The sequence below is a fragment of the Syngnathoides biaculeatus genome, chromosome 18 (assembly GCF_019802595.1).
Source record: "Syngnathoides biaculeatus isolate LvHL_M chromosome 18, ASM1980259v1, whole genome shotgun sequence".
Taxonomy (NCBI): domain Eukaryota; kingdom Metazoa; phylum Chordata; class Actinopteri; order Syngnathiformes; family Syngnathidae; genus Syngnathoides; species Syngnathoides biaculeatus.
The window spans coordinates 2,957,906-2,984,503 of NC_084657.1; the positions used below are offsets into that span (position 1 = coordinate 2,957,906).

The following is a 26,598-nucleotide window of genomic DNA, read 5'->3' on the forward strand; positions in this document are numbered from 1 at the left end:
TTGCAAAACAAACACAAGCAAGGAAGGTCTGCTTCAAGTCCCTTTTTATGATTCATGAGCATAGCCAATAAAGTAGCTTGTTTCATGTCTCAGAGTTTGCCCTCAGCGCTTGCACGTAGAAAACAATCAGCCTTGTACATGAGGCTGAGGTGGCTTGTTTGCATCTGCGATCTCATCTCAAGTGAAATCCCAGCCAATTGTCTGTCCTCCAGACCCCGGAGATCAAGATCGGGTTGGCAAGCGCCATGGGAACTGCCCCCGAGGTGGATCACATGATGTGCGGGTGATGAAGAATTGAGTAAGGTTGCTGACGTTTCGCTTCCAATTGCTGCCTGTTGACTGGATCGCGTCATCCCCAAAACGCAATCTCATCTTCGATACCCTGGGGACCTGGCTCTTGTAAGATGAGCCGTGATGCAGGGGGGCAAATGTTTACTCGTCTCGGTGAGTGAAGTGTGGAATTTGACGCCTCTGTTGCCGGAAAAATTGGCAGCTCTAGTTACATGCTGAAATTGTAATTCAATGCAAATGTATTCTATTTAAATTACTGGCAAATGCAACTCAACTGTTCCGACCCAATGTATAGTTCTGGATTTGTTGTATAAAAGAAGTACTGAATAAGCCATGTATTCCAAATATGCAACCCAAAAAAATTGGAACATTTTTTGTGGTGACTTTTAAATACAGTGGGACTTTGACTTACTTGTGCCCCCAAGTTTTTCAAGTTAAAACCCGTCACTTGGTTGATTATTTTGAGTTGGTATGCAAGCCGAATTTTTTGTTACAAGTTAGCTTCGACTACGCCTCCATTCGAATGAAGTCAGTCATTTAACAAGACAAATGTTGATCAGGAAGCATGAGGATTGATCATTGCGGCGTTTAGATATCCATCCATCCATTTTCTTTGCCGCTTATCCTCACAAAGGTGGCGGGGAGTGCTGGAGCCTATCCCAGCTGTCAAACGGGCAGGAGGCGGGGCACACCCCGAACCGGTTGCCAGCCAATCGCGGGGCACATCGAGACAAAGAGCCGCACTCACAATCGCACCTAGGGGCAATTTAGAGAGTCCAATTAACGTTGCATGTTTTTGGGATGTGGGAGGAAACCGGAGTGCCCAGAAAAAACTCACGCAGGCACGGGTAGAACATGCAAACTCCACACAGGCAGGGCTGGTATTGAACACGGGTCCTCAGAACTGCGAGGCCGACGCTTTCCAGCTGTCCCGCCGAGTTAGATGTACTACCTAAAAGTGAGAAAACCACTGATGTAGTCTTTTAGCTCCTAGACAGTGACATGTAAAAATGGGTGTGTAAGTTAATCTTATGGTTTTGTCATTCCTTGGTTATTTTACTTTATATGTACATATTTTGCCTCATCTCTTTTCAGATTGACTGACAGAGAGAGAGAGAGAGAGAGAGAGAGGGAGAGACTTTCAGCTTGATTACATTTGATAAAAACAATGTGTTTACACTCTCTTACACTGTGTTTTTAAATTTGAAGATATACTTGTCTTTATCAAAAATGTGATTTTAAAAAGGTGTTTTGGGGAAATTAATTCATTTTAATGGGAAAAAGTGATTTGTGTTGTGTTGTGAAATTCAGTTTTTTTTTTACTTTGGTCATGGAACAAATTAACAACCCAAGGTACCAATCAATGTAACAAAAAAAAAAAAAAAAGCTTCCTTATTCATGTGTTGTAACTACTGCTTGTTGTGTATCCTGAGGGTATACAGTCACTCCCCCCCCACACCCCCTCCGCTCTTCCTTCCACACACACTATATTTCACATTGTTACAGTTTGAATGTGAAAGTAGTGGAGCACAAGCAAAGCAAGGAAAAGTAAAAATCCGACTTAAAATTCTTTCACTGACAACGTGAATTTAGCAAATGTTACGATGAAAATTTTTAAGGTTTTGTAGCTTCAGAACTGTCTTTGGAGCTTTTATTTTACTTAAGGAAGGATACAGGCTCTCCATCTGACATCAGGCTCTCTGACCAAGCACTGCAAGTTGCTCACGACTTTTCATACCTGGGCTTCTCTGACTCGTTCTTTTTAGATACACAGCTGGACTCGCGCATCGGCAAATCCGCTGCTACACTGGCTGGACTCAACAAAGAGACTTTGGACAACGCCAAGTTGACAGAGCACATGAAAGTCCAAATGTATAAGGTCTGTGTTGTGAGCACTTTCCTCCATGGAAGTGAGGAATGGACAATGAGTGCCAAACAGGAACACAAGCTTAGTGCCTTGCACATGCGCTGTCTCCACCACATCCTGGACATCACCATATATAAACAGTGAAGAAAATGAGTATTTGTACACCCTGCTATATTGCAAGTTCTGCCACTTAGCAATCATGGAGGGGCCTGGAATTCATGTCCACTGTGGGAGAGATAATCTAAAAAGAAAAAAACTGAAATCACAATGTATGATTTTTTTTCAACAGTTTATTTGTGTGGTACACCTGCAAATAAGTATTTGAACACCTAAGAAAACCAATGTTAATATTTGGTACAGTAGCCTCTGTTTGCAATTACAGAGGTCAAACGTTTCCTGTAGTGGTTCACCAAGCCCACTCTTCCACACAGATCTTCTCTAGATCAGACACTTTTCTGGGCTGTTGCTGAGAAATATGGAGTTTCAGCTCCCTCCAAAGATTTTCTATTGGGTCTAGGTATGGAGACTGGCTAGGCCACACCAGAACCTTGATATACTTCTCACGGAGCCACTCCTTGGTTTTCCTGGCTGTGTGCTTTGGGTCATTGTCATGTTGAAAGACCCAGCAATGACCCATCTTCAATGCTCTGACTGAGGGAAAGAGGTTGTTCCCCAAAATCTCCCAATACATGGGGGCGGTCGTCCTGTCCCATGTGCAGAAAAACGCACCCAAAACATGATGCTGCCACCCACATGCTTCACAGTTGGGATGGTGTTCTTGGGAAGGAACTCATCATTCGTCTTCCTCCAAACACGATTAGTGGAATCATGACCAAAAAGTTCCATTTTGGTCTCATCTGACCACAAAACTTTCTCGCATGACTCCTCTGTATCATCCAAATGGTCACTGGCAAACTTAAGACGGGCCTTGACATGTGCTGGTTTAAGCAGGGAAAACTTCCGTGCCATGCACGATTTCAAACCATGACGTCTTAGTGTATTACCAACAGTCACCCTGGAAACGGTGGTCCCAGCTCTTTTCAGGTCATTGACCAAGTCCTGTTGTGTAGTCCTGGGCTGATTCCTCACCTTTCTAAGGATCACAGAGACCCCACAAAGTGATATCTTGCAAGGGGCTCCATTCTGATTGAGATTGACAGTCACGTTTAGCTTCTTCCATTTTCTAATGATTGCTCCAACAGTGGACCTTTTTTTTTCACCATGCTGCTTGGCAATTTCTCCGTAGCCCTTTCCAGCCATGTGGCGTTGTCCAATTTTGTCTCCGGTGTCTTTGGACAGCTCTTTGGTCTTTGCCATGCTACAAGTTCGAGTCTTGATGATTGTATGGGGTGGACAGGTGTCTTTATGCAGCTGACGACCTCACACAGGTGCATCTGATTCAGGATAATACATGGAGTGGAGGTGGCCTTTTAAAGGCGGACTAACAGCTCAGAATTGTAGCTGATAGACAGGTGTTCAAATACTTATTTGCCGCTGTATCACACAAATAAATTGTTTAAAATAAATCATACATCGTGATTTCTCTTTCTTTCTTTTTAGATTATCTCGCTCACAGTGGAAATGCACCTATGATGAAAATTTCAAACCCCTCCATGATTTCCAAGTGGGAGAACTTGCAATATAGCAAGGTGTTCAAATACTTATTTTCTTCACTGTACATATTCATAACAAGAATGTATTCCGCTTATGTCTCGACAGTTGCTGATGAGTACGTCCACCATGAATTGATCGATTCTGTAAGAGAACCAGAATCAAATAATACTGTATGTCACAATTTAACAGAACGTCTGATCGATTCGATCATATAATTGATATATAATAGAATACATAGTAGTGCTTTGGATCCAGAGGAGTTAACGGTGCTTACACTGAAGTGCGTTCTGGTAGAGTTTTATGATCTGATTGGATCGCAAACATTGCATGACTTCCTTCTTGTCAAGACAGTGTTTTTGTTTTGACTACAATTAGGACTTATCTTTTTGGCTGAGTCACATCCGCTGTATGATGGGCCAATAACAGCTCACTCCTGATCATAGTGCAAGGTTGTAGGAACACGATACATTCAGACAAATGTATTTGGCCATGTGATTGCTGCACCTTTGGTTCTGTAGCAAGACATAATTAATACATGTCCATCCACACATTTTATGTCGTATTTGTCTTGATTGCACACCCCTTCAGTGACAATGACACGTACAGCTTCTACTGTATTTCAACTTCAGTCAGAGGTGGGACTGAGACATTGCGATTAGATGAACAGCTATTTGTCGGTAAGCAGCTCAGCATTTGGAGAGATTTGACTCCGTTGAAAGTGTTTATACTTTCATTTATCTGCAGACACCATAAAATGTTTTGAATCATGCGTACCAAATGGAAAACCTGTGTGTCATACGACAATAGTATTGAGTCCCCTTATCTAAAGAGCCTCGTCGGAGTTCCACAAGGATCCATTCTCAGGCCATTGATTTTTTTTTTTTTTTTTTTCATTACACATTAATCACCTGCCTGATACTTTACGGTCAAGCCACTCTGCTACAATCTGATACCACCAAATGAAATAAAGAAATGGCAAAGCAGTGTTTCGACACTTGTTTCAAACATGGTGAAAATCATTCGGTCATTGGGAACGAGGCCTCGAATGTCACAGCTGTGTTGAGCTGTCTATGGCTCATTCAATCTGTTTTTTCTTTTACAATGATCCACACACAGTTAGGTGATTTACTGTAGATACATAACTGTGGTGGGTAGTGCTGTGCCCTCGCTCCCGAAAATGAGTATTAGGCAGTAGGGTTACAGTCTGGAGTTTGAAAGCAAGCAGTTACTGTTGAAAAGGCTACAAGGCCAGCTAACTTATAATACTGGGTTTCCGCCGTGGATGAATCTATGAAAAGTGCTCAATAAATTAATTTGTTTTTGATATAACCTAAAAAAAAAAAACAAGATTTACCTCCCAATATATAGGCACCTGTTGTATTATGAGCCAATACCAGACAACTAGGTCTTTATTGAACCCATGTAACAGTGAGACACATGACAGCCATGCAAGAAGCTTTAGCAATGCGTTCTTTGGAAAGCAATACGCAGATTTTTAGCCAACATAGCCAGTTCTTTTTAACTGTGTCAAAAGCTTTGAAGCAGTGAATCATTTTAGGACAATTGTCTCAAAGTGATTCATTGCTTCAGAACATACGCTGAACCCAGTCATCGTAGCCCCAGGCAAAAGCATCAAGGACATCTTGTCTAGTAGGCGCCCTGCAGAAGATCCAGGACTGGTTAAATAACACAACTGCTCTTCAATGGAAGGGAAATAAAAACAGGATGCACGATGTTCAGTATATGTTTTTTTTTTTTTTTTTTTTTTAATGTAGTTCGTTCCATCCAAATAAACAATCAAAGTAAAAATGATTTTTTTTTTTATTTTCACTCATGGAGGCAGCACCTGCATGTGGAGTATGCAACAAATACTGCTTCTTGTTCTTCACGAACTGTGAAGTCACGGACGGAGAAACTTGGTGTATGGCAGTACGATTTAAAGGAGTCCAACTGTGACATCACAATTCAAAATGGCTTGCTAATGGACGGATTTTAGGAATGATGTAGTAAAACAAAAGATTTAGTCGGCTGTTAAATTTCACATTTAAAGGTGAAGTGTCATCCCTATAAACATTCTAAAATAGATATTGTAATGAAAAATACGTGTAACATTCACTTGAATGTCTACACGAAAAAAAAATATGAGCATAGAGCTCGTCATCCATGCGCAAAGTTGCGCAAGTGTCATTCGACGACATCCAAGTGGTCGCCATATTGACTGCATCCCCTGTCTGTGACGTCGCCCGAATATTCGCCAATGAAAACACGCGGTGCACCCTACTATGGCAAACGAACACGCCCCTTCTGACACGGAAGCTCTTTTTGAAAAGGAGAACACCACACAACTGAGTGAATATTACCGGGCCAATATTACACCATTGTTTCGAGCCATATTCAGATGATATGCAATCATGGCCAAACCGCCTCCCGTCCGATCCACTTCCGCGGCGGCGATGAGCCATCGCGGCCTGGTGCTGCGATGAGCCACCCCGGCCGACGAGGCCGGCGAGGTGGCTTATCATGACACCGAGCCTGGCCGCTTTACGGCGTTGTCGTCGCTCGCAGCTGAGTGCGCCATAAACAATTGTTTATCGATGCCGCCATCATCGCGGATGACGGCAGTGGCTATGAACAACCCTGTCGGGAATGGCGCAGTCAGCCGCGTGCGATGACGACACTGTAAAGCGGCCTGGCTCGACACCGTGATGAGCCAACCCAGCTGTAGCCATGACCGGCGGAAGGCATATGAGCCAGCCTGGCCGAATCCGTGCTCGTCCGCGAGTCACGACGCGGCAGCCTTCATTGGCGAGCCGACGCGGAAGCCGTCCGACGCGCACATCGACACGTTTAGCGCCCACCCCTGTCATACGTACGCGGATCTTTTGTTACATTACGTGGTGCGCCCCAAAACTATTATTGATTTTAGTAGCTGTATACACATCCACCAGTCATTTGGAACCCACGAAGCTCTCGTCCTTTCCACCTGTGCAATCCATTTTTCACGACGAACCGGGTCTCTTGCAAATTCATGAAGGGTGAATCCATCCTCCCGAGTGTTCAAGGAATGTCCAGCAATGCAACGAGCTGGCATTTTGGCCAAGATGAAGGAACAACGAGCTACCTTCCCGGAAGTAAAAACTAATAGAAACAAACTAGTCCACTTGAGGGCGGTCCTGCCATTGTACATCACTTCCTGCTTCTTCTCGAAAACAAATCCCTCGAGGGGATTTTCATGGCGGGAGTTACAAATAGGTGGATATGTGAAAATCATATTTTGTGATGAAAAACGCATGGGTCCATGTTGACTACTGTTTTTTTTTTCCATTAATAACATCCTAAAAATCATGCATTTCATGACAGTGGCCCTTTAATGGGTGGGCAGACACTCAAGAGACGACAACTATGGGCAGAGATCCAATTGAAAAGTAAATTTTCCGCATTGTGTCCTCTTTAAATGCTTTTTTTAAAAATACAAATTACATGCAATTGCTTGCACAGTATTTAAAAGAGAAGGCCGTAAAGCAAACTATATCAGCATGTCACCCTAGTAAATGCAGTGAGTTGTTTCCTTCCCCACTCTCTCCCCCCCCCCCCTTTTCATTTGTTGGAACCTCACGGAACAAGCCAAGCAAGACCTCCGAAGACACAAGGCATGCGGCAACATGTGCAAGGTCTCCTCCAGGTGAGCGCACCGACATGGCCGCGCTCACTCGCCGTTGACGGAAAACACAATTTATCGGCCTGCTTCCTGATGCTTGCACGCTGACAATTTGAGTTTCATTTTGGCAAACTAAGCAAAATGATGATTGAAAATGATGTCCCCCGTGACGGCAAATGATTCCCGGGGATGTTTTTGAACTGAAAGGTGTGAGGATAAAGTCCACGCAGGGTGTGGGAAGAGGCCCAATGATGTCAGCGCAGGGTAAACAGTGTGCTCATACTGTGTCAACACAAGCACCTCTAGCCAGCTCATGGTGCACTTTGCCAACACAACAGGGGGGCGTGCATTCATCACTTGGACACCCTGGGAATTCAAAAGAAGAAATCACCTGGGCGCCGGGGTTACGGAGGAGGCGGCGGGCTAGATTTGTGCCGTGCAGTTCCACAAAAGCCCAGTTAGAAGATGACTTCTTTTTGAATTCTCGCTGTTGTTCGGTACAAATGAGTCTTGTTACATTGTCAGGTTGACTGTAATTATTATTATTTGTTGTTGTTGAACAATTTGGGTATTCATTACGGATTTTGTAGCACACCCACGCACGCACCCCCCCCCCTCCACACACACTACAAGAGCTGACTGTGTTCCTTTACGAATGATACAAAGTAAGTGGTAAATGGTAAAATGTACAAAAGCACAGTGTTGAATATAATCATTGAAAAAAAAAAACCTCAAGCAAATAGTCAAATAATGCTGGAGCTGAGTATAGGTGCCTAAAAGAAGGTAACAAAAAAAAATGGTTTCAAATCTGTTGAACATTTTCAGATGCTTTAGTTGAAAATAATGTAAATAAACCTTGTAACCCTTAATCCAAACATTTACCTTTTTCTTACAGTAATCTGTTCTTCCCCTAAATAAAATTACAGTCAACAGAAGAAGACTGTTAATTGCTTTAGGATGCCCCCTAGTGGTCACGAGGCCCTGAGCAGGTGTTTTGTTCGCTTGAGCACATTGAGACAAGATTTGAGCTTTTATGAGTGTAACATTCAATAATACGCGCGACAGAAACCTTTAAATTTAATGGGATCATATTTTAAAGGCCCTGTATGCAAATTTTTGGCTCTTTGGAGTGCCAGCCTGGCTCAGTCTCGTCTAACATTTAATATATTTTGTCCTGTTGTTGAAAGTTATACTAAACGTTATTGTGCTCAAACTTTATAGTCACATACTCTCGTGTGTTTTCTTGCGGAGACGTTTGTGTTTTTGTAAACAAAAAGGTGTCTGCAATGGTCATTTCCAACCACGAGATGACGCAAACACTTTGTAGGTAGATCGCCTTGTTGTTCCTCTGTTCTTCTGGGGACGTGCTGTGGTCTGGTGAAAATCAAATGAAACTGTCTGGTCTGGCCATAATAAGCATCGTTACGTTTGATGGATAAACACAGATCCTTACAAGTCTGAGAACACCATCACAACTTTGAAGTATGAGGGTGGCAGGATCATGTTTTTTTTTTTTTTTTTTTGGGGGGGGGGGTGGAGGGCGGTATTATGTACTTCACAAAATCGATGGCACCATGAAGATATAAACCAAAACAAATCCAAAATGTTTGAACCAAGTCACATAGTTCAAAGGCAGTCGTACTAATGAAAATACTCATGGAACACATGTAAACATCTGGACTGACTGAACGCAATGAAAACTTGTGTTTAAAAAAAAATACTTCTGTTGTTTTTCTGGCATTTAGCAAATAGAAATAATCGTGTAACAATGTAATCATCTATTTTCAACAGAGAATAAAGTTGTGCTACTTTAAGAGACACATAATCCCGTATCATGAAAAGAACCATCATCTACTAAGCGTGATAAATAAGTCATTATTATTATTATTATTGTTGTTGTTGTGAATATTATTAATAATATTATTATTACAATGTAGCTTAACGGTCAATCCCCCTCAGCATGTATGGAAACATGTAAACTTGACGGCGGCTGGACGCCATAACATACTGCAGTTGTGGGGGTGTATTAAAAGTAATTGTAATAAGGGACAGTTAGTAAAGTAAAACAAATCCATCTGTATGTTCGTATGTAGGTTATGCATCGTGTCTGTAGGCATTGTTTTTAAATTTACCGGGGTTAAAGCTTGTTGTGGAGAAACTTTGTTTGTCTTTCACCCCTTGAGCTCAACTAGTGGACCATTCCGGTGGGAGGCAGGAGGTTTGTTTCCGCGAAGTGTTTTGGGATTTGCCGTGCTCGTGATCGGGATTGTTTGGGTTCCTTCCCGAGCGAAAGGCAACCGTCGTGTGGCCCGACGAAAGCGACAAGTCCAAGAACAGTCCCTGAAAGATAAGCCGGGGAGTTGGCGACACTTGCTGGGTAAGTCCTGGTTTTGCTCGTCAACGTCGAATAACGGTCACGAAACATCCAGATGAAACCACTCGGGGAGGTGCTAGTTTAGCTAGTGTTACTAGCTTCATTTATGGTTAGCTAGAATTTGTCTCAACCATATGGGCACATAAAAAAAAAAAACAATAAACAATTGTGTTTATTCACTAACCAACTACCATCTTACAGTTTGACGTGATGTTGATTAACATGACCAACGTACTCGTTTCGTTGTTCATGATCACTATTTAAAAACGTAACGTGGAGCATTCCTTGAAACAACCAACCGGAATGAAAGTATGGAATTGTGTTACGACAGAGGCTAAACTTTTTATTGCTATTATTTTAGTGTCGCGAAAGTTTGAAAGTATGTTGTACATGCTTGGTCAACTCTTGATTTTTTTTTTTTTTTCTTTTTCTTTTGTTTTATTTTGGCCCGTTTTTCAACCCGGCCCATGAAGAAGCCTGTTGCATTAATTTTGCCTTTTTTCAAATTCATTAATTGAAATGTATTTTTTTTTTCATTGTTATCATTCAACACTTTACTAAATGAAAAAGCATTACTGTGAAAATGAATACATTCATTTGTATTGGACTATTGTCGACTTAATTGATTCTGATTTAATAATTACCTAATTATGTTACATAATCAGTGCCCTGTGTCTGACTGGCGACCAGTTCAGGTTGTTGACCGCCTTTTGTCCGAAGTTGTCTGGGACAGACTACAGCACTCCCGCATACCCTTGTGAAGATAAGCGGCCTGGAAGGTGGATGAATGGAATCATAAGTAAAATACAAATTAATAACTATCTTTTTATTAAAATAGATTACTTACATTTATGTCTTTATTTACCACATCTGCCACATATCTCTGAGGTTTGTTGTTTTGAATTTTCCATTCTCTAGGCTACGCTCAAATGTAAACCCAATAAAAATTAGAGCTATAAAAAAAAAACCAAAAATTCCCTTCATATTTATCTGTTTTACTTCACCCACCTGGCCAACCTTTTATCCATCCATTTTCCAAGCCACATAACGTCACATGGGTCACAGGAGTGCTGGAGCATATCCCAGCTAACTTCGGGTGATATGTGGACTACACCCCTGAACTGGTCGGCAGTCAGTCACAAGGCACCTGTCAACACCATCACTGAGCAGGAATTGATTCCACGCGGCCCGCACACAAGTCAGGTTTGTGCACTACTACACCATCAGTGACTATTTCTGGCCAACCTTTTTGCTTTTAATCCCACATTTCGCCCTTGAGTAAGAAAAGCTTTGCTATTCCTGTTCTGAGTGAAGAACGCTAGTGGTCAAATTGGCTTCAGCGTTGCACTCATTGGTGGTCACACGATCCTAATATAGCATCTCCCTCAATATATTGTGACAATGTGTTTTATCTTAAAAACAATGAATAAAATGGAGCATAGTGTACATTTTCACTCATTTCTCTGGATAATTAACGTTTTCTGTGAAAATTTGATTTTGAATTACTAATTGTGAGCGTGAAAAGTTATATATGTGCCCAGCGAATGGCTGACAACCAATCCAGGTGTACTACACCAACTCTAGACCAAAAACAGCTCATCTGTGAGTTTAATGAAGATAAGCGCGCTAAAAAATGAATGGATTAAATGGACACCATTCCAATGTTTTTTTTACTCTCAAGTCGCACAGTTCAAAGTTTGATTTAATTGAATTACAACAATCTAAATTACAGCCAATTAAATATTGTTGAAATATGTTACATGAGAGGTGTCAATAAAAAAAAAATGGAAAGACTCTCATAGACTTTCTTTCAACTTTATATACACTTATCTATAACCATTTACTGTATTGGTCCTCACAAAACAAAAGAGGATTTTCTACAATTATGCAAACAAAAAAAAAAAAGAACATTTTGCAAGCTTCTTGTACTGAGCCAAGTGATCCATTTCACAGCTTTGTCGCCGGAAGCGCCATGGATGAGGAGGAGCAGTTTGTGAACATTGATCTGAATGACGACAATATCTGCAGTGTCTGCAAGCTGGAGACCGATACAGGGACCTTATCTTTCTGCCATGTCTGCTTTGAACTCAGCATTGAAGGTAGGACGATGATTGTTTTGTGTGTATATCATTGTAAATATCAACTGTATTCATAGACATAAAAGTATGCTATCACCTACCTTGACTCAGGTATGACTTTTAGTCGCATCCCATTGTTAATCTATAGGGTTTAATATGACATTGGTCCCCCCCTCTGCAGTTCTAAGATCATAAACTCTTCTTCAAGGTAGAAAAGCGTGTTCAAGTAAATTTACAGTGCGACCTCTACATACGAACGTGTCTCGTAACAAAAAATTCAGGTTACAAAACGCCTCCTCTAGTTACAAAGGAAATTTGGGATACGAAAGGAAAAGATAGGTTCTGGATTCCTGAAATTCCATCGTATGTAAACATCCTGTATCTTGGTTTGTGCGGTGCAATAGAGCTGCTTTCCCATTGGCTATCGCGTAGCATCTTCCTTACATCCCTTTGGCTAGGAGGGATGTAAATTTATCTATTTATTTATTTTATTTTACACATATGATGCTTTTTGATTCCCTTGGACACTCAACAGTCACCGAATCACGCGACTGCTGTCACACGTTGTCACAAGCTATGGATAAGAGAATTTTGTATGGATGAACTTGACACCTCTGCCTTCAACCCAATGGATCACCTTTGGGTTAATTTCGAGTGGATAGTGAGCCAGGCCTTCTCATCCATCATCAGTGTGTGACCTCACCAATGTGCTCCTGGAAGAATGGCCAAAAATTAAACATTGTTGAAAACCTTCCCCCAAGCATTGAAGCTGTTTCAGCTGCAAAGAGTAGACTGTTATCATATTAAACAAATTGATTCAGACTGGGATGTCACTTAATATGTGAGTCAAGGCAGGTGAGCAAATACATTTGGCAATATAGTGTACGTAGACATTTTCACATTTTCCACTCTTGTAAGCTCTAATACAAGACCATCTCCAAATATCATTTGTGACTCAGTGTCTGTGTTAGCACTTCATGAATTCAAAAGGTTTGTTGAGTTCTTATCTGGTTGTCTTTGTCAACCGTCTTTAATTCGCCTGAGTAAGCCTGGCCGTGCATTGAGATAAGTGTCATGTCCCTGAAAGCTTAAATCCTCTACAAACACACACGTTCAACCGTTTGATGTGCCACTCAAACTCAACAGGGAGTGTTTGATGTCTCCTCTCTTAATGAGTTTGAAGAAGTAAAAAATGTGCAATCCGAAGGGATTATAATCTCTTTTCGCTCTGATCGTCAGTATCTCTCAAGGCCTATTTCTGGACGCTGATTAACTGTTCCCAGAATTGTAGAATATTCTTTTTATTAGCAGGCCGAAGTGAACTAAATACATATGCATGAAAGATTTATAGGCGGCATGGTGGACGACTGATGAACACATCTGTCTCACAGTTCTGAGGTCCTGAGTTCAAATTCGTCCACACCTGTGTGGGTTTTGCAAGTTCTCTCTGTGACTCAGTGGGCAAGCAGTTCAGGTTCTACCCCACCTCTTGCCCGGAATCGGCTGGGATAGGCGCCAGGACAACATGAACTCTGAGTTGGGAGCCACATATGGCTTTTTTGAGAACTGCATCTGACTTGCAGACAAATCGTAGCAGCTGTCATTGCTAGCATGCTAGGAATGACCATTTTAGTGAGTAAAAAATGCTAACTACCGTTCAGTTCACTTACACGTCACGTGATATGGACATTAAAGATCAAATAGTGCCATCGTGTGCGTTTATATGTGGGTGAGATGGGACTGTGCAGGCGTTTGCGGTGAAGAAAAAAAAGTGAGAAGGAGAAAAAGAGCGCGTGCAGGTGGGAGTGAGTAAAGTAAAAATTTAGTGATGTCGGCCGTGGAAGAGTAGTATTCAAAGGAGCCAATAAAGCCTTTCACGCATCAAACCGGTGCTTCATGCCATTATTGATCCCGCCACCGAGCTTCAACCATGCAATGAGAAGGGGGAAAGCCCCAAAACAGAGGAAAAAACGAACGAGCTGACACTGGTAAACAGATCGAACCCAGAGCAAGTTCAAATTGTCATCGAAAGAAAAAAATATTCCTCTAGCCATCAACCGGAGTACATCTCTGCTGTCAGTTCAACAGCTTCAAAAATCACTTGGCAAACTTCCTGATTATACCAAAAAGGTGACGAAGCAAAATTAATGAATTTTTTAATCCAGTCAATCAAATTGGGCAGCATAAGACGGTGTGTCATGCTAAAAGTCCACATTGGCACTCTCATCAATCCACCAATTCATCCTCATTAAGGATGAATACACTGGCAATGCAGAAAATACAAAAAGCTATTTTTGGGTGGATTTTTAAATACAGGGAGCAAAAATAACATTTACGATAAAACTGTTTGGAAGCATCACTCAGCTGTCCCCTCGTCACTGCAAAAGATATTGTGCACGCAACAATTGAGTTTTATGCCAAGAAAAACAGACGTAGCACAACTGTATACAGTGATCTGATCATTAGATATGTGTCAACAGTCAGTGTCAGTGCCATTTGAATTAAACACAGGTTGGTGTTTGCAAGCACTGCAAATGGGGCTTAGGAGCACCAGTAGTGTATTGACTTTACATATTTATGTTGTTTCTAATAACCGGTAGCTAAAAAAGGTACTCTGATTCAGGATAGTTCCTTTGTTTGAACCTGAACTTTTACTCAACGTGTTAGTTCCACCCACACCCTCATCACACTCCCTGTTGAGACATGTTGATGCGATGTGCACAGTGGTTTAACTTGCACTGATACGTCACCTCAGCAAGATCCATGAATAAGTTCCATGTCAACACCATGCTCCATTGCATCACTGTTTAAGCTCTGTCACAGTTTATAAGTCAAGATTTCTCCCGTTTCTTTTGGCCATCAAAATGTGTATATTTCAGCATACTGATAAAATGATATATCTGTAGCCACAAAGGGAAAAATTGATCTGAATGACGACAATATCTGCAGTGTCTATTACAATGTCAAAATGTGATCCACTTGACCAAAAAACTGTAGAGAAAACGGTTCAGCAGCTGAAACCATCAACAAGTTGTCTTGACTCAATATCATCTGACTTTTTCAAAAACTATTGTGAAGTCTGTGATAGCTGATTTGCAGCAAATAATCAATTGCTCACTACAGTCTGGTGCCAAAGACCCGTCCCAAAGACTTAAAGTAGCGCCATTAAGACTTTTCTTAAAAAAAAAAAAAAAAGAAACACCGCTGGACGCTTCCATTTTAGCAAGCTGTCGACCAGAGATGGGCAAACTACGTCCCACGTGCCGTACACGGCCCGTTAGGATTGTTAATACGGCCTGCTAAACTTTGGTTGTGACCAGAACAAAAAACTCAGAGCGTATAAGTCCAATTCTAAAGTTTTACACTGGCCTCCAGGTAGCTTTAGAATTTATTTTAAAGTTCTCTTACTGGTCTATAAATTACAAAACTGTTTAGGTCCTTAATACATGAAAGAAATGCAAATGGAATATCAACCCAGCAGCAAGGCTCTGAGATCGACAGGTCAAATAGTGGAGTGCAGAGTCCAAAGCAAACATGGTGAAGCAGTATTTAGCAATTATGCTGCACACAAATGGAATAAGTTGTGCCAACAGAAGTGTCGTGAATCCAAGTTAAAAACTCTCTTCTTGTGGTTTTTGGAGTACAGTATTAAACATTTTTCAATATTTCATGCACTTTCCAGTTTTAATTGTACTTTTCATTTTTCCTCAGTTTTAAATGTCTCATGTCCCTTGTGAGGATAAGCGGCTCAGAAAATGGATGGATGGTGAAAATGTTTTTTGTTTGTATTTAATGCTTTTAATCATGTAAAGCACATTGAGTTACCTGGTGTATAAAATGCGCTAGACATAAATTTGCATTGCTATTCTGTATTTCGTTGTACAGACTCTACCGAAGAAAAAGATTGGTTTCACTTTAGTTCTGAGCATTGTTGAAGATCCAAGTAGGTTTTTCCTGTGGAGACTGCTTTGGCCTATTTAACCTGTTCCTTTAGAAATAACACCATACCAGTGGTTTCCAACTACAAGCCTGTTCTTCAATAGAAATTTCCAACTGTGAGAAACACTTTTGTTTCACTGCACCATGTGAGCTATGGCGAGTACATGGCCTGAAGCGTCAGCGCAACAGAGAACAAGGCAGCCACTGTGGTCTCAAAGTATAACAAAACAAAAAACGTAAGGACTTGTGGAACTCATATCGTGTTATAAGATCCAGTATATATTTGGCCAATACGTCGAATGCATGCACATAAAGCGCGTTCTAGCAAGCCGGCCTCCTATTTACGTCCGTCGTGGCGATGTGCGCGTGTGCATCCCCCTGCCCCGCTAACTATACTAAGTATGAGATTGTGATTTACTTTGACTTGATCTAAGTTCAAACGGTTATTTTCGCGTGGTACGTGTTATCTTGAAGTTGAAAACTTTTCCCCTCTACATGCTTTAGGAAGATATAGATAATCTACTGCTATCTTTCATCAATGGATTGCCAATATATACCACCGTAAAATACGATAGATTGTAGCAATATATCACGATTGCCGACAGGAATGTTTGTTACAATGTATCGCTAGCTTGTTGCCACTAACGGCGATTATGTTGAACTAAACTTTCAGCATTTTCAAAACATTGCAGGTATAGGCCGTTTGTGTTTATTCCTTGACAGGGCAGTGCATTTAACTTTTCTTCAGGTGGTTAGAGCGTTGGGCTCACAGTTCTGAAGTTTGGGGTTCAAATCCCGGGCCCGCCCGCCTATGTGGTGTTAGCATGTTCTCCCCGTGCCTGCTTGGGTTTTTTTTCCCCACATCTAAAAAACATGCATTCATTGAAGACTCTAAATTGCCCGTACGTGTGATTGTGAGTGCGACTGTTGTTCGTCTCTATGTTCCATGGTATTGGCTTGCAACCAGTTCAGGGTGTACTCCGCCCCCTGCCTGATGATAGCTGTATGGGCTCCGGCCCTCTCGTGAAGTGACCTCGTGAAGATAAGTGGCTCAGAAAATGGATGGATTTTTTTTTGCTGGGAGTGATAATGAATTCTACTGGGAATCTTTGGTGAGTTAGGTCCGACAGCTGTTTTTAACTCATTTTTGTCTGTGGAATCCAAAACTAATCTCTTCTTTATCATGTCAAGTTTTTTTGAACATGAGAAAATGTACAACAATATATACACATGTAAATAAAGCATTGGAATTGTTCCAAGCTATGAAAACTAAAAAAGCAGCATAAAACGAGATAGAACTTACAACTGTATGCCCATGGTTACAAGGTTCATAGAAAAGCCAGCACAAATCCAATCAAGTCATACTATGATAGCTTTCTGTTTACAGATATTTATAGTACTAATCTATTGAGAGCTGTACACACCTCTCACTGCACCTTCTCAATGGTGACTGCACAAACAAGTAGTTGTAGATAAGTAATCAGCTGTCAAGTCTTACTCCTGTAATCAGTGGAATTTTACTTATCTGGTGGGTAAGCTGTGGAGAAAAAACTTGTGCTAGAAAGAAAATGACTGCAATTTTGGAATCACAGTACCAAGTTTTGTTTTAATCATTGTGAATAACTCAAATTATTATTATTATTATTTTTTTAAATATGTTCCTCAATATTATTGTTCACGTTATTGTTCCTTTCTGGATGGGACAGAAAATAAGCAAACATAATTTTCAACTGCGCCGGATGTTCTTTTGTAAAGGTCACCTTAAAAGTATTCGTAATATAGGTGACTGCAAAGACCATTCACAAGCAACCCTTCTCAGGGAGTGGAGGCCCCAGTGGGATACGAGCCCACAACCCCTGGTTTACCAAACCAGTGCTCTAACCACTGAGCTACAGGGAAAGTACAGTCATCTATTTTATTTATTGTTTTATTTATTTTTTTATTTTATTATTCATCTATTTAATCAAATTTTATTTTGTCAAAGAATAACCATAAATAATCACCATCATCGTTGATGGCTTCAACGAGTGATTTGTGTTTAATCTACTCTTATCTAGACTTTTAATGGGCATCCAGTAATTATTAGATTTTACACTGGTTTGATTGGCCTGTTACGTAGCCTAGCAACCCAGGGCTACCACTGGTGGTTGTTTGTAAACATGCTGTGGTTCTTTTGAAAACAAGCTGACTAGAGCAAGAAATTCCAACCTTTTTGGAGCCAAGGCACATTCCGGTACTTTACAACGGAAAAATCTCACCGCACACCATCGCAAAAAAAAAAAAAAAAATCATTAAAAAGTGGATGCGTTAATTTCTGTATGTACTTACTGACATCTAATAGAAGACCATTAATTTGTTCTCTGTCTATATTTCACTCACATAAATAGATTAATAAAGCAGTGATGAAAGTCCTCCGGATTTTCCCGGAATTCCGAATTTTTAAATTTTCATGAAAATTGTTCTGGAAAATTGAGGGAAAATTGCCTAAAATTAATCCGGACATTAGTTGACAACATTGAACGAACATGCGTTTGAGTTCGTTGTTTTGCTTTCACGAGCACAGCCACGTTGAGGCACTAACACTAGTAAGAATAACGCCCCTCCCCTCGCATTCTCTCAAGACGTCCTTTATTTTGTGTGGTCTTGACATTAATTTACGTGTTTATTTCATAAATGTTCTGAACTAAATAAGCATGCTCCAAAACAACCGCGATTCACCCGGAAACAGGAAATGCAAGTTAACTGTACTGAACATGTATGGAGCATGTACGAAAGCGCATGTTTCAGAGCTGCTTCACATGCTGCGAGCGCATTTACGTCGAAAGTCATCAACATCATTAGCCATGTCAAAGGAAATTCAGTTACACCAGGGGTTCTCATTGTGTCGATTGCGAGGCAGTGTGACGGCGTCCCCCCCCCCCAAAAAAAAAAAGAAAAAAAGACACGTTAGACTATCATCCACCTCGTCGCTTGATTTAGGTGTGGCCAATACGTCAAGCGGATGCACATAAAGGCGCGTTCTAGCAAGCCGGCCTCCTATTTACCGCAGTCCCGCAATGCGTGCCCCCCCCCCCCCCCAACAATATGTCAGGATTGCCGAAAGGAATGTTTATTCCAATGTATCGCTTCCTTGTTGCCACGAACGCCGATTATGTTAAACTAAACTTTCAACATTTTCAAAACATTGCGAGTATTATTCCTTGACAGGCCAGTGCATTTAACTTTTATTCAGATAGTTTGTCAGATCAAGAATTTTTATTGATGAAAAATTTTAAATACCGTTTTATATCATGTTCTACTAATATCAGTTGAAATGATCTTTTCTGAGTTTTAAATTTTAGTTTTCTATTTTATTTATGTATTTGTTTATTTTATTTTTAATTTACAGTTGTTATATTAATCCAGTAAGTTATTTTAAGGCCATCCCTAATCACACTCGCAACTTTGTGAGCATGACTGATCACACCCGTACATTTTTTCAAATGTAAGTGACTGCGGGTGTGTGTGTGTGTGTGTGTGTGTATGTATATATATATATAATATATATATATATATATATATATATATACACACACACACACACACACACCCGCAGTCACTTACATTTGAAATACATCAAAAAAGGCAACTGATTATACTATTAGTATTACTAGATCTATATCTAAAATAGTGAGCAATGTAGTCGAGTGTATCAGTACAACGCGACGTAAGTTTGAGACTTAAACGTTAATAGTAATTACTACAGATCAACTTCTTTAACATGTTTTGCTGTATGGTGGAGAAATTCTAGTATATATTTTCGTGTATATTCTATATCTCGACTATAATATGTATGATGTGGGGAAAAATGACAATTTTAGATGTCTTTTTACTGAATAGTTCACTTAATTCATTTGTCTTGAGATAAGATGGCATATTTTAAGCATACTTTAATGACAAATGTGATTTTGTGCTATCCAGTGATGGGGGCAAAAAATTTTTGGGCTTGGCCCTTGGGGAACTTCTGCCCAATTTTTTTTGTTTTGGGTCAGGACTTAGAAATTTTACTTTCAATTTTTGTCTGACTTTTGTTCACAGATATCGCCAGAATGCACAACAGCCATCCATTTTTAAAAAAAATTCATGGGGGGGGCATGCCCCCATATCCCCCTAGTGCTCACATTTGTATTTTCAGGAATTTTCACAAAACCCCACTTTGATCTCTAATAAAGATACATTGTTTATTGTCTACATATTTTTTTGAACAATTAAGCACACAAGTATATACAGTAACAGTAAATTGTGATTGGCTTAATGATCGGTTAACTGTTTTTTTTAAACTCGCCGATCGGCCCCAAAAATCCTGGTTTTGTAAAGCCTAGTAATGATGAGTGGACCTACGTAGTTGTCAAAAGTTGACACACCTCAGGAGTATTCTGCAATTGTAATTTTTCTGCCTTGGATCATCACCATGAATACAAGCACCTCTATTTTGTATATATATAATTAATATGATCCAGAATTTATGAGTTGTACAGAACTGCAAACTTAGTTGTCCCCTCTTACCAATCGTCTTGTACCACTTGGTATGTAGCGAGAAGCGAATCTTCACTGTTTAAGGTGAAAAGGAGCATCTTTGCCAACTACTTTCGCGGAGTTATGCCTTAATCAGACTACAAAATTTTAGCCCCGTTATTGGCCCAATTTGCCATTGCAGACTTTTTTTCCTAATCGGGCCTGACATATGATGTTTGAAACGACAAAACTTCTTATACCGCGACACTATCTACAATTAACAATTTGGCGTTAGGTAAGCCCTGTGATGCCAAAACAGGACTAATATTTGATTGATTTTTTTATTATTTTTTTTTTTAATGGATAGCTTCCATTTTTGTGACATATCAGCAAGAACCCATGCTTCAGACCAGTAGGATTGTGTTTTCCAGCGGTACCTCACCTCACTTGGACAGAATACCAGCATAATTATCTATCTGATGACAGCATTATGTTGCCTGCTTGCTTACTGTATTAAAATTACGTGAACATTACCCCCATCTCTCCTTGAAGAATCGACAGCCCGAAGAATCCTCTCTGCAGCACGCAGGGATGACACCTCTTTCCACATTTTTTTGGTCCTTTTTTCCCCCCAAAACAAAAATTGCTGCAGTCAACACTAGCACCTCTTCCACCGTGATTGTTGTTGTTCTTGCTATGGTAAATTCATGTTCAGTAGCATTAACATGTTTTCTGGTCCCGCCTTCCCCAGCAGCTTGATCTGACAAGATACATGGCAGGACTTTATGGCAGTAGTCTAGCGTAGTGCCATTATGTGATACCAAATTTGTCTTGTCTGATTCAGGCATTAGGCATAATTTGACCAAATCTCAAATTGCAATCAGTTCAAGTAAATTGGAATTTCACTGAGAATTGTTAACCTGTGTATTAAACAAACTGTCAGTAACCTTATTCATTCGTACAAGTTAACGTCATCGGTGCCATTTGTGCTCAATGTCTCTTACTGTTGCAGCTGAACAATGTGCAGGCCCCTCCTTTGAAGTCTGTGTGTGCACTACCATAAAATGTAAATTGTGCTAAGCTGCTTAGCTGGACTGAGACATTTGGCTAGTGCTGTGGTGCCCTGATTTAAGAGCCTATTAACCCCCCACCCCACACACACACACACACACACACACACACACTTAACAATGGTTAGTGTTTGTGATAGACTAAGATTTTGTAGTGACTGCTGTCAGTAAAACATCTACACAGTCATTGGTCATTTAAATAGCAGTATACTGACTTCTCTGTGACTTTTCCACTAGATTAATCTATTCTTTATAACGGTCTGACCAGGAGTTACTTGGGTCAGACTGTAACTATGCAAAGCTAAGAATTTTTAGCTATGCAGTCTTGTGTAATGATCCAAAATTTCGACTCAACCATACACACTTTAGCTCCATTAATCACTTCTAGTAAATAGTCATGTGTCCCTCATTACCATGGCTGCTCTAGAATGTTATATATTTTGGTCAAGTAGCACTAACATTTTCAAGAAAAACTGTTATTCTTTTTTTTTTAGAAATCTGTATCTTTTGTAACAGTTAATAAAGAAGTCATTGGTTTTGCACATACTGTACAGCGGGAAGCTATACACAGTCCTGTCTGGCATGCTGATTAACTCTTGTTCAGATTTTGAAACACTGTTTTTCTCATGGAATATGTATGATTTAACTACAATTTAACTTTTTTTTTAACAGTTTTCGTGAGTGGTCAATTTTGTTCAACAGATATAGAAATGGCGCAGATTGACAAGACTACTATAGTGAGTGTACTGATAATGTAATAGTGTCCCGACACAGATATGACAACAAAACAAAATTTGCAGCATGTTATAAAGGCATTACAAGTTAACTGTTTAAGAAATAGGAAGAAGTGATGCAAGAGGGCAAAAATCTGTTGGACTGTTTGCTAGTTTTAGTTTGCATTGATACAACTACGCTAATTTAGTGTTTGCTGAACTTTTGAATTCTCAATGATGCGACCTCACAAGCCTTTCCGTTACACTGTAATTTGGATGATATTTGATGCCGTTCCACTGACACAAGATAAGCTCTTTATACATATTTGTCCAAATACTTCAACAGAAACTCGATGTAGATTCAGCTATCTTTTCTCCCTTTTCTTTAAGTCATTGTCAGAATGAATATTGTGTTTATATTAGGTTTTGTCCCACAAGTCACAAATACTTGGACATTGATTATTCCGCTAACAGTATGACAAGTTTTGACTGGGCCCAAAATGCATGTCAAGTTCTTAGAACTTGATCATCTCGAAATTTTTGTGTAAAGCATTCTTTTTCAGGAAAACCTGTACTAAACTGTCCTAATTTTATGTACTTTGTTATAAATGTGTTTAATCATGTCATACAAATCGTGTTACCGCGTGTATGAAATATATACATTTGCTTTGAAACACAAACCATTCAGCACTGTGGCAAACAGGACCGTTTCACTTTTTTTTTTTTTTTTTTTGTTAAATCTCTTTTGTCAGATTTTGTTTGCATCGCAGTTGTGCCTTTCTATTCGGGCTGCAATCTAAAGGCTGCATTTACTAATCCCCTACGCTGTAAGAAGCTTTAACGGAGGGATTGAGACGGGTCAGCCTGACAGTTTTAGCTTCCATTTATACTGGTGAGTATTTTTATACATTGGTAGCTCAGAGTGGTTGAGTACTGTTTAACTTCACGAGGTGTGAGTGTTGTTTTGATACCCGGTCTAAAAGTGGAATACACACGTACTGATTTTAAAGATCTAATGGGATTTTTCAAATATTAGAGATGCTCCTATAATGTGTGGCGCATTTGAGGTGACCAGCACAGCTCACCACACACACGACAGCAGCTCCACCAACAATGGTGGTTGTCCTCCCCTTACCCAGACCTGCGAGAGACGGCATGATTGTGGTTGCCAACTGTTCTCGTCTGCATTTTTATTGTAGTGAATGACTAATTTGGAGACACAGTATACAGTCCCAGCTTTTAAAGCCACACATATTCAAAGTCACAGATGAAAGAGTAGAACATGAGGATGGCGACTCCAAGTAAGCAAAAATAATACCTGCACCTCGCATGCATATTTTGCATTGGTATTGTTTGCAAATGCAAAATAATTTTTATGTGATTACTTAAAAAATCGGTGGGATGATCTGTTGAATAATCGACTAAAAACTATCATTGGCCCCAGCCCAAGTCAGGATAATCTTTTAGAAACATTTAATTAATTGGGCCTTTGCCTATCAGTTCTTCTGTACCTTGATGTAGGAGTTGTATTTATTCTTTGTGTGATTACAGGTGTTCCTGCTGCCACGCTTTTGCATTCAAAGTCTCTACGAGGCCACAGAGATTGCTTTGAGAAATGTCACCTCATTGCCAACCAGAAGCTGTCACACTCCAAAGTCTCCCGAAGTGCCTACGAGGGAATGAAACTGGCCCTCAGCCAAAGACTGAATCGTATCATCCAGTATGCCCAGAACAAAGACAATGTCCCTTCCAACGGCCTCTGCCGACGTGGCCCCAGGCTTCTCTGTTACAGCCAACAGAGTGACCGCAAGCTGCTGCCTCAGTCGGAAGCCCAGGTGCCCCGCTACGCTCCCTGCTGGGAACCAGGGAGTGCAACTCGGCTACCCGAATACACCATGGAGATGCTTGAACGCCACACAGCCCAGGAAATAAGGATTCTCCAGAACTGCCATGGGGACGTGTGGTCCAGTGGCGGCAGGAAAGCGCTGAACATCCGAAATCCACCATCAGTGGGTGGGCAGACTGAGCGCAAACATCAGGGCCACAGCAGAGATGAATGTGAGCTGATGTGGAATTTATCTACAGTGCAAAGCTAACTATAACATTTTTCGACTGTGCAGTATGGTACCATTTCTGTTTTACATAAAAAAAATTCAATTCACAATTTGGTTAGATTTCTTCTAAACACACTCTAATCCCAGCTGTTTTTATTTTTCTTAGTGACTAAAATGTGCGAGGATGAACTCCATCACTTGAACAATGAGCTTCTCTCAAAAATTCAAAGTAAGTGGTTGAAACTTGTAAATATATTTATATCAACTGTTTATATCAACTATTTATATCAATTTCTGTGCCTCCTTCCACAGAGGTGTTTGAGGAGCTAACCGCGGCCGTGCAGGAGAAAGACTCGCTGGCGTCCGAGCTGCACGTACGTCATGTAGCCATTGAGCAGCTCTTCAAGAACTGTGCCAAGCTGCCCTGGCTGCACATTAGCAGGGCTGGGGTCAAGACCAGGACCAGCAACAGCGGCAGAGGCCCCGTAGAGTGAGAGTGTGCACACACGACATGCGTATCTTTGGGATACTTTTATACATTTACTGCAATAAGGCTGAGAAATGGAATGCCCTCATTGGCGAGTTCCTGAGGGAACAGCAATGAGCTCTGCATTAAGGGCTTGCTTGGCGCTCCTCACACTTGTCGTGAGAATGCGAGGATTCGTGTTGGTTTGGAAACAGTTGATTTTCCCCCAGACTACTCAAAATCCCAATTTCTCTCAATGCACTTGGTTTTATTTTATTTAGTATTATTTTATGTAGATATTTTTTTTCTTTACTGTTTAAGATCTTCACACTCAGCATTGTAAAACCTGCCTTTGAATTTATATTATCAGTTGTCACTGTGCTTCCTCAACTTAAGTGTCTAGTTTGGTTGCATTTTTGAAAGCCACACATGGGCATTTCAGCTGCCTTTTTTGCTGTCTGTTATATGACGTCTACATGGACAAAAACGCTGTATGTGACGATAACACAATGATACTGTATCATAAAGGACCTTACATTATGCAAGAAGATGATTTAAGTATAGTCCTGAACAAAAGCACAGGTGTCCCAAACACAGCCAAAGGAAGAACAGATAGACTAAGCCTTTACAAAAGAACCTGTCGGGGTATCCCATCCAAATACCTATTCTCGCAAACTCTGAAAAAAGTATTGCTTTAGTATGAGGAAATGTCAACAATATCTAATTGTCAAACCAAAAGTCCACCCGAACTCTGCCTCACGATTGAACTTCATCCACCATTAACAGATGTTGCAACACTGAATTGTTTCAATTGTACTAAAATTTTTAACATAAATTCCACAGAGTATTATTTTCTTATTTCAACCTACCAAGAGTTTGTCTTTGTGACCTGGTGGTTGACTGGTTAGCATATCTGCTTCGTAGTTCTGAGGACAGGGATTCAAATCGGCCGGACGGACGCACCCGTGTGGAGTTTCCGTGCCTGCGTGGTTTTTCTCCGGGTACTTCGGTTTCCTCCCACATACCAAATGCTTGTCTGGTAAATTAATTGAAGATTTGAAATTGCCCGTAGGTGTGAATGTGAGTACAAATGGTTGTTTGTTTAAATGTGCCCTCCAATTGGCTGGCGACAACTCCAGGGTGTACCCTGCCTCGCCCACAGAGCGCTGGGATAAGCTACAGCACACACCCAACCCTGGTGAGAGTTAAGTAGTATGGAAAATGGATGGATGGATGGAAGAGAGCTTTTTTTCCCCATTTTTGTTCAGGTGAAGTGTTACAATTGTGAGAGCATTTTATATTTATTTAATACATGATGCAATGTTTTGCTTAGTTTATGAAATAAAAATACTCCACAAGAGAGGCAGATAATGTACAAGTTGGATCTAATACAAATATTTGTCTTCTTTGGAGGTCCCTGGGCTGGAGAATGAGATTCACGGTTTAAAATATTTTTTAAATGTATTGCTTTTTCTCTCTCTTCGTAAGAGATGCCGTTTATTTGACCCTTTTTGGGGGGTGAGCTCCACTTAAAATGAAATTTTTGTGTGTTTTTAAGATTTATGATTTTAATGTAGCCTGTGTGTCAAAAGTTGGTTTTGGTTTTTGGATGCTGTGTATTTTTATATCGTGAAGAGAAAAGGCTCTATCCATATCTGCCTTTGTTTATGGAAATTCTCAACTGGAGACTCAAGTATACCCATTAACTTTTGTTTCCATTTGACTTTTTTTTGATCAAAGCTGTGTCATGAGATCTGTTTTACTTTCTATTTATTTTGTGTGAATCTGTGCGCAGCGCTTATGTAGTTTGTGCTTTTTCATTTTTAATAAACTATTTTTTGTACAGTATATTGAGGGTGGTACATTTTTGCATTGGCAAGGTGAGTTTTCATTGATGCATGTGGTACCAATAGCATCTATTTTTATATGTACAGTATATATTTTTTAATCCAAAATTGACGATCATTCATATTCTATCTT

The 26,598-nt window shown here is 40.3% G+C and overlaps 1 protein-coding gene across 3 annotated transcripts; it reads left to right on the forward strand.

Annotated features, from left to right (window-relative positions):
- Positions 1–9,654: 9,654 nt before the first annotated feature.
- Positions 9,655–26,442, forward strand: c18h21orf91 (chromosome 18 C21orf91 homolog). Of its 3 annotated transcripts, none has more exons than XM_061804098.1 (6): positions 9,655–9,807; positions 10,470–11,007; positions 11,758–11,903; positions 23,650–24,156; positions 24,319–24,381; positions 24,465–26,442. In XM_061804098.1, exons 3-6 carry the CDS (start codon positions 11,777–11,779, stop codon positions 24,644–24,646), a joined length of 879 nt encoding a protein of 292 aa, XP_061660082.1. In that variant the 5' UTR covers positions 9,655–9,807; positions 10,470–11,007; positions 11,758–11,776; the 3' UTR covers positions 24,647–26,442. The 3 variants fall into 3 exon arrangements, with proteins under 3 accessions (XP_061660082.1, XP_061660083.1, XP_061660081.1); XM_061804099.1 differs by having other exon boundaries at positions 10,495–11,007; XM_061804097.1 differs by lacking the exon at positions 10,470–11,007 and having other exon boundaries at positions 24,465–26,441.
- Positions 26,443–26,598: the final 156 nt, after the last annotated feature.

What these genes read in the sequence shown, in the direction of transcription:
- c18h21orf91 (XM_061804098.1), top strand. Translation starts at nt 11,777, where the DNA reads ATGGATGAGGAGGAGCAGTTTGTGAACATTGATCTGAATGACGACAAT. An exon ending in CTTTGAACTCAGCATTGAAG is followed by an intron (nt 11,904 to 23,649) that starts GTAGGACGATGA and finishes GTGTGATTACAG; the next exon opens with GTGTTCCTGCTGCCACGCTT. An exon ending in GGGCCACAGCAGAGATGAAT is followed by an intron (nt 24,157 to 24,318) that starts GTGAGCTGATGT and finishes TATTTTTCTTAG; the next exon opens with TGACTAAAATGTGCGAGGAT.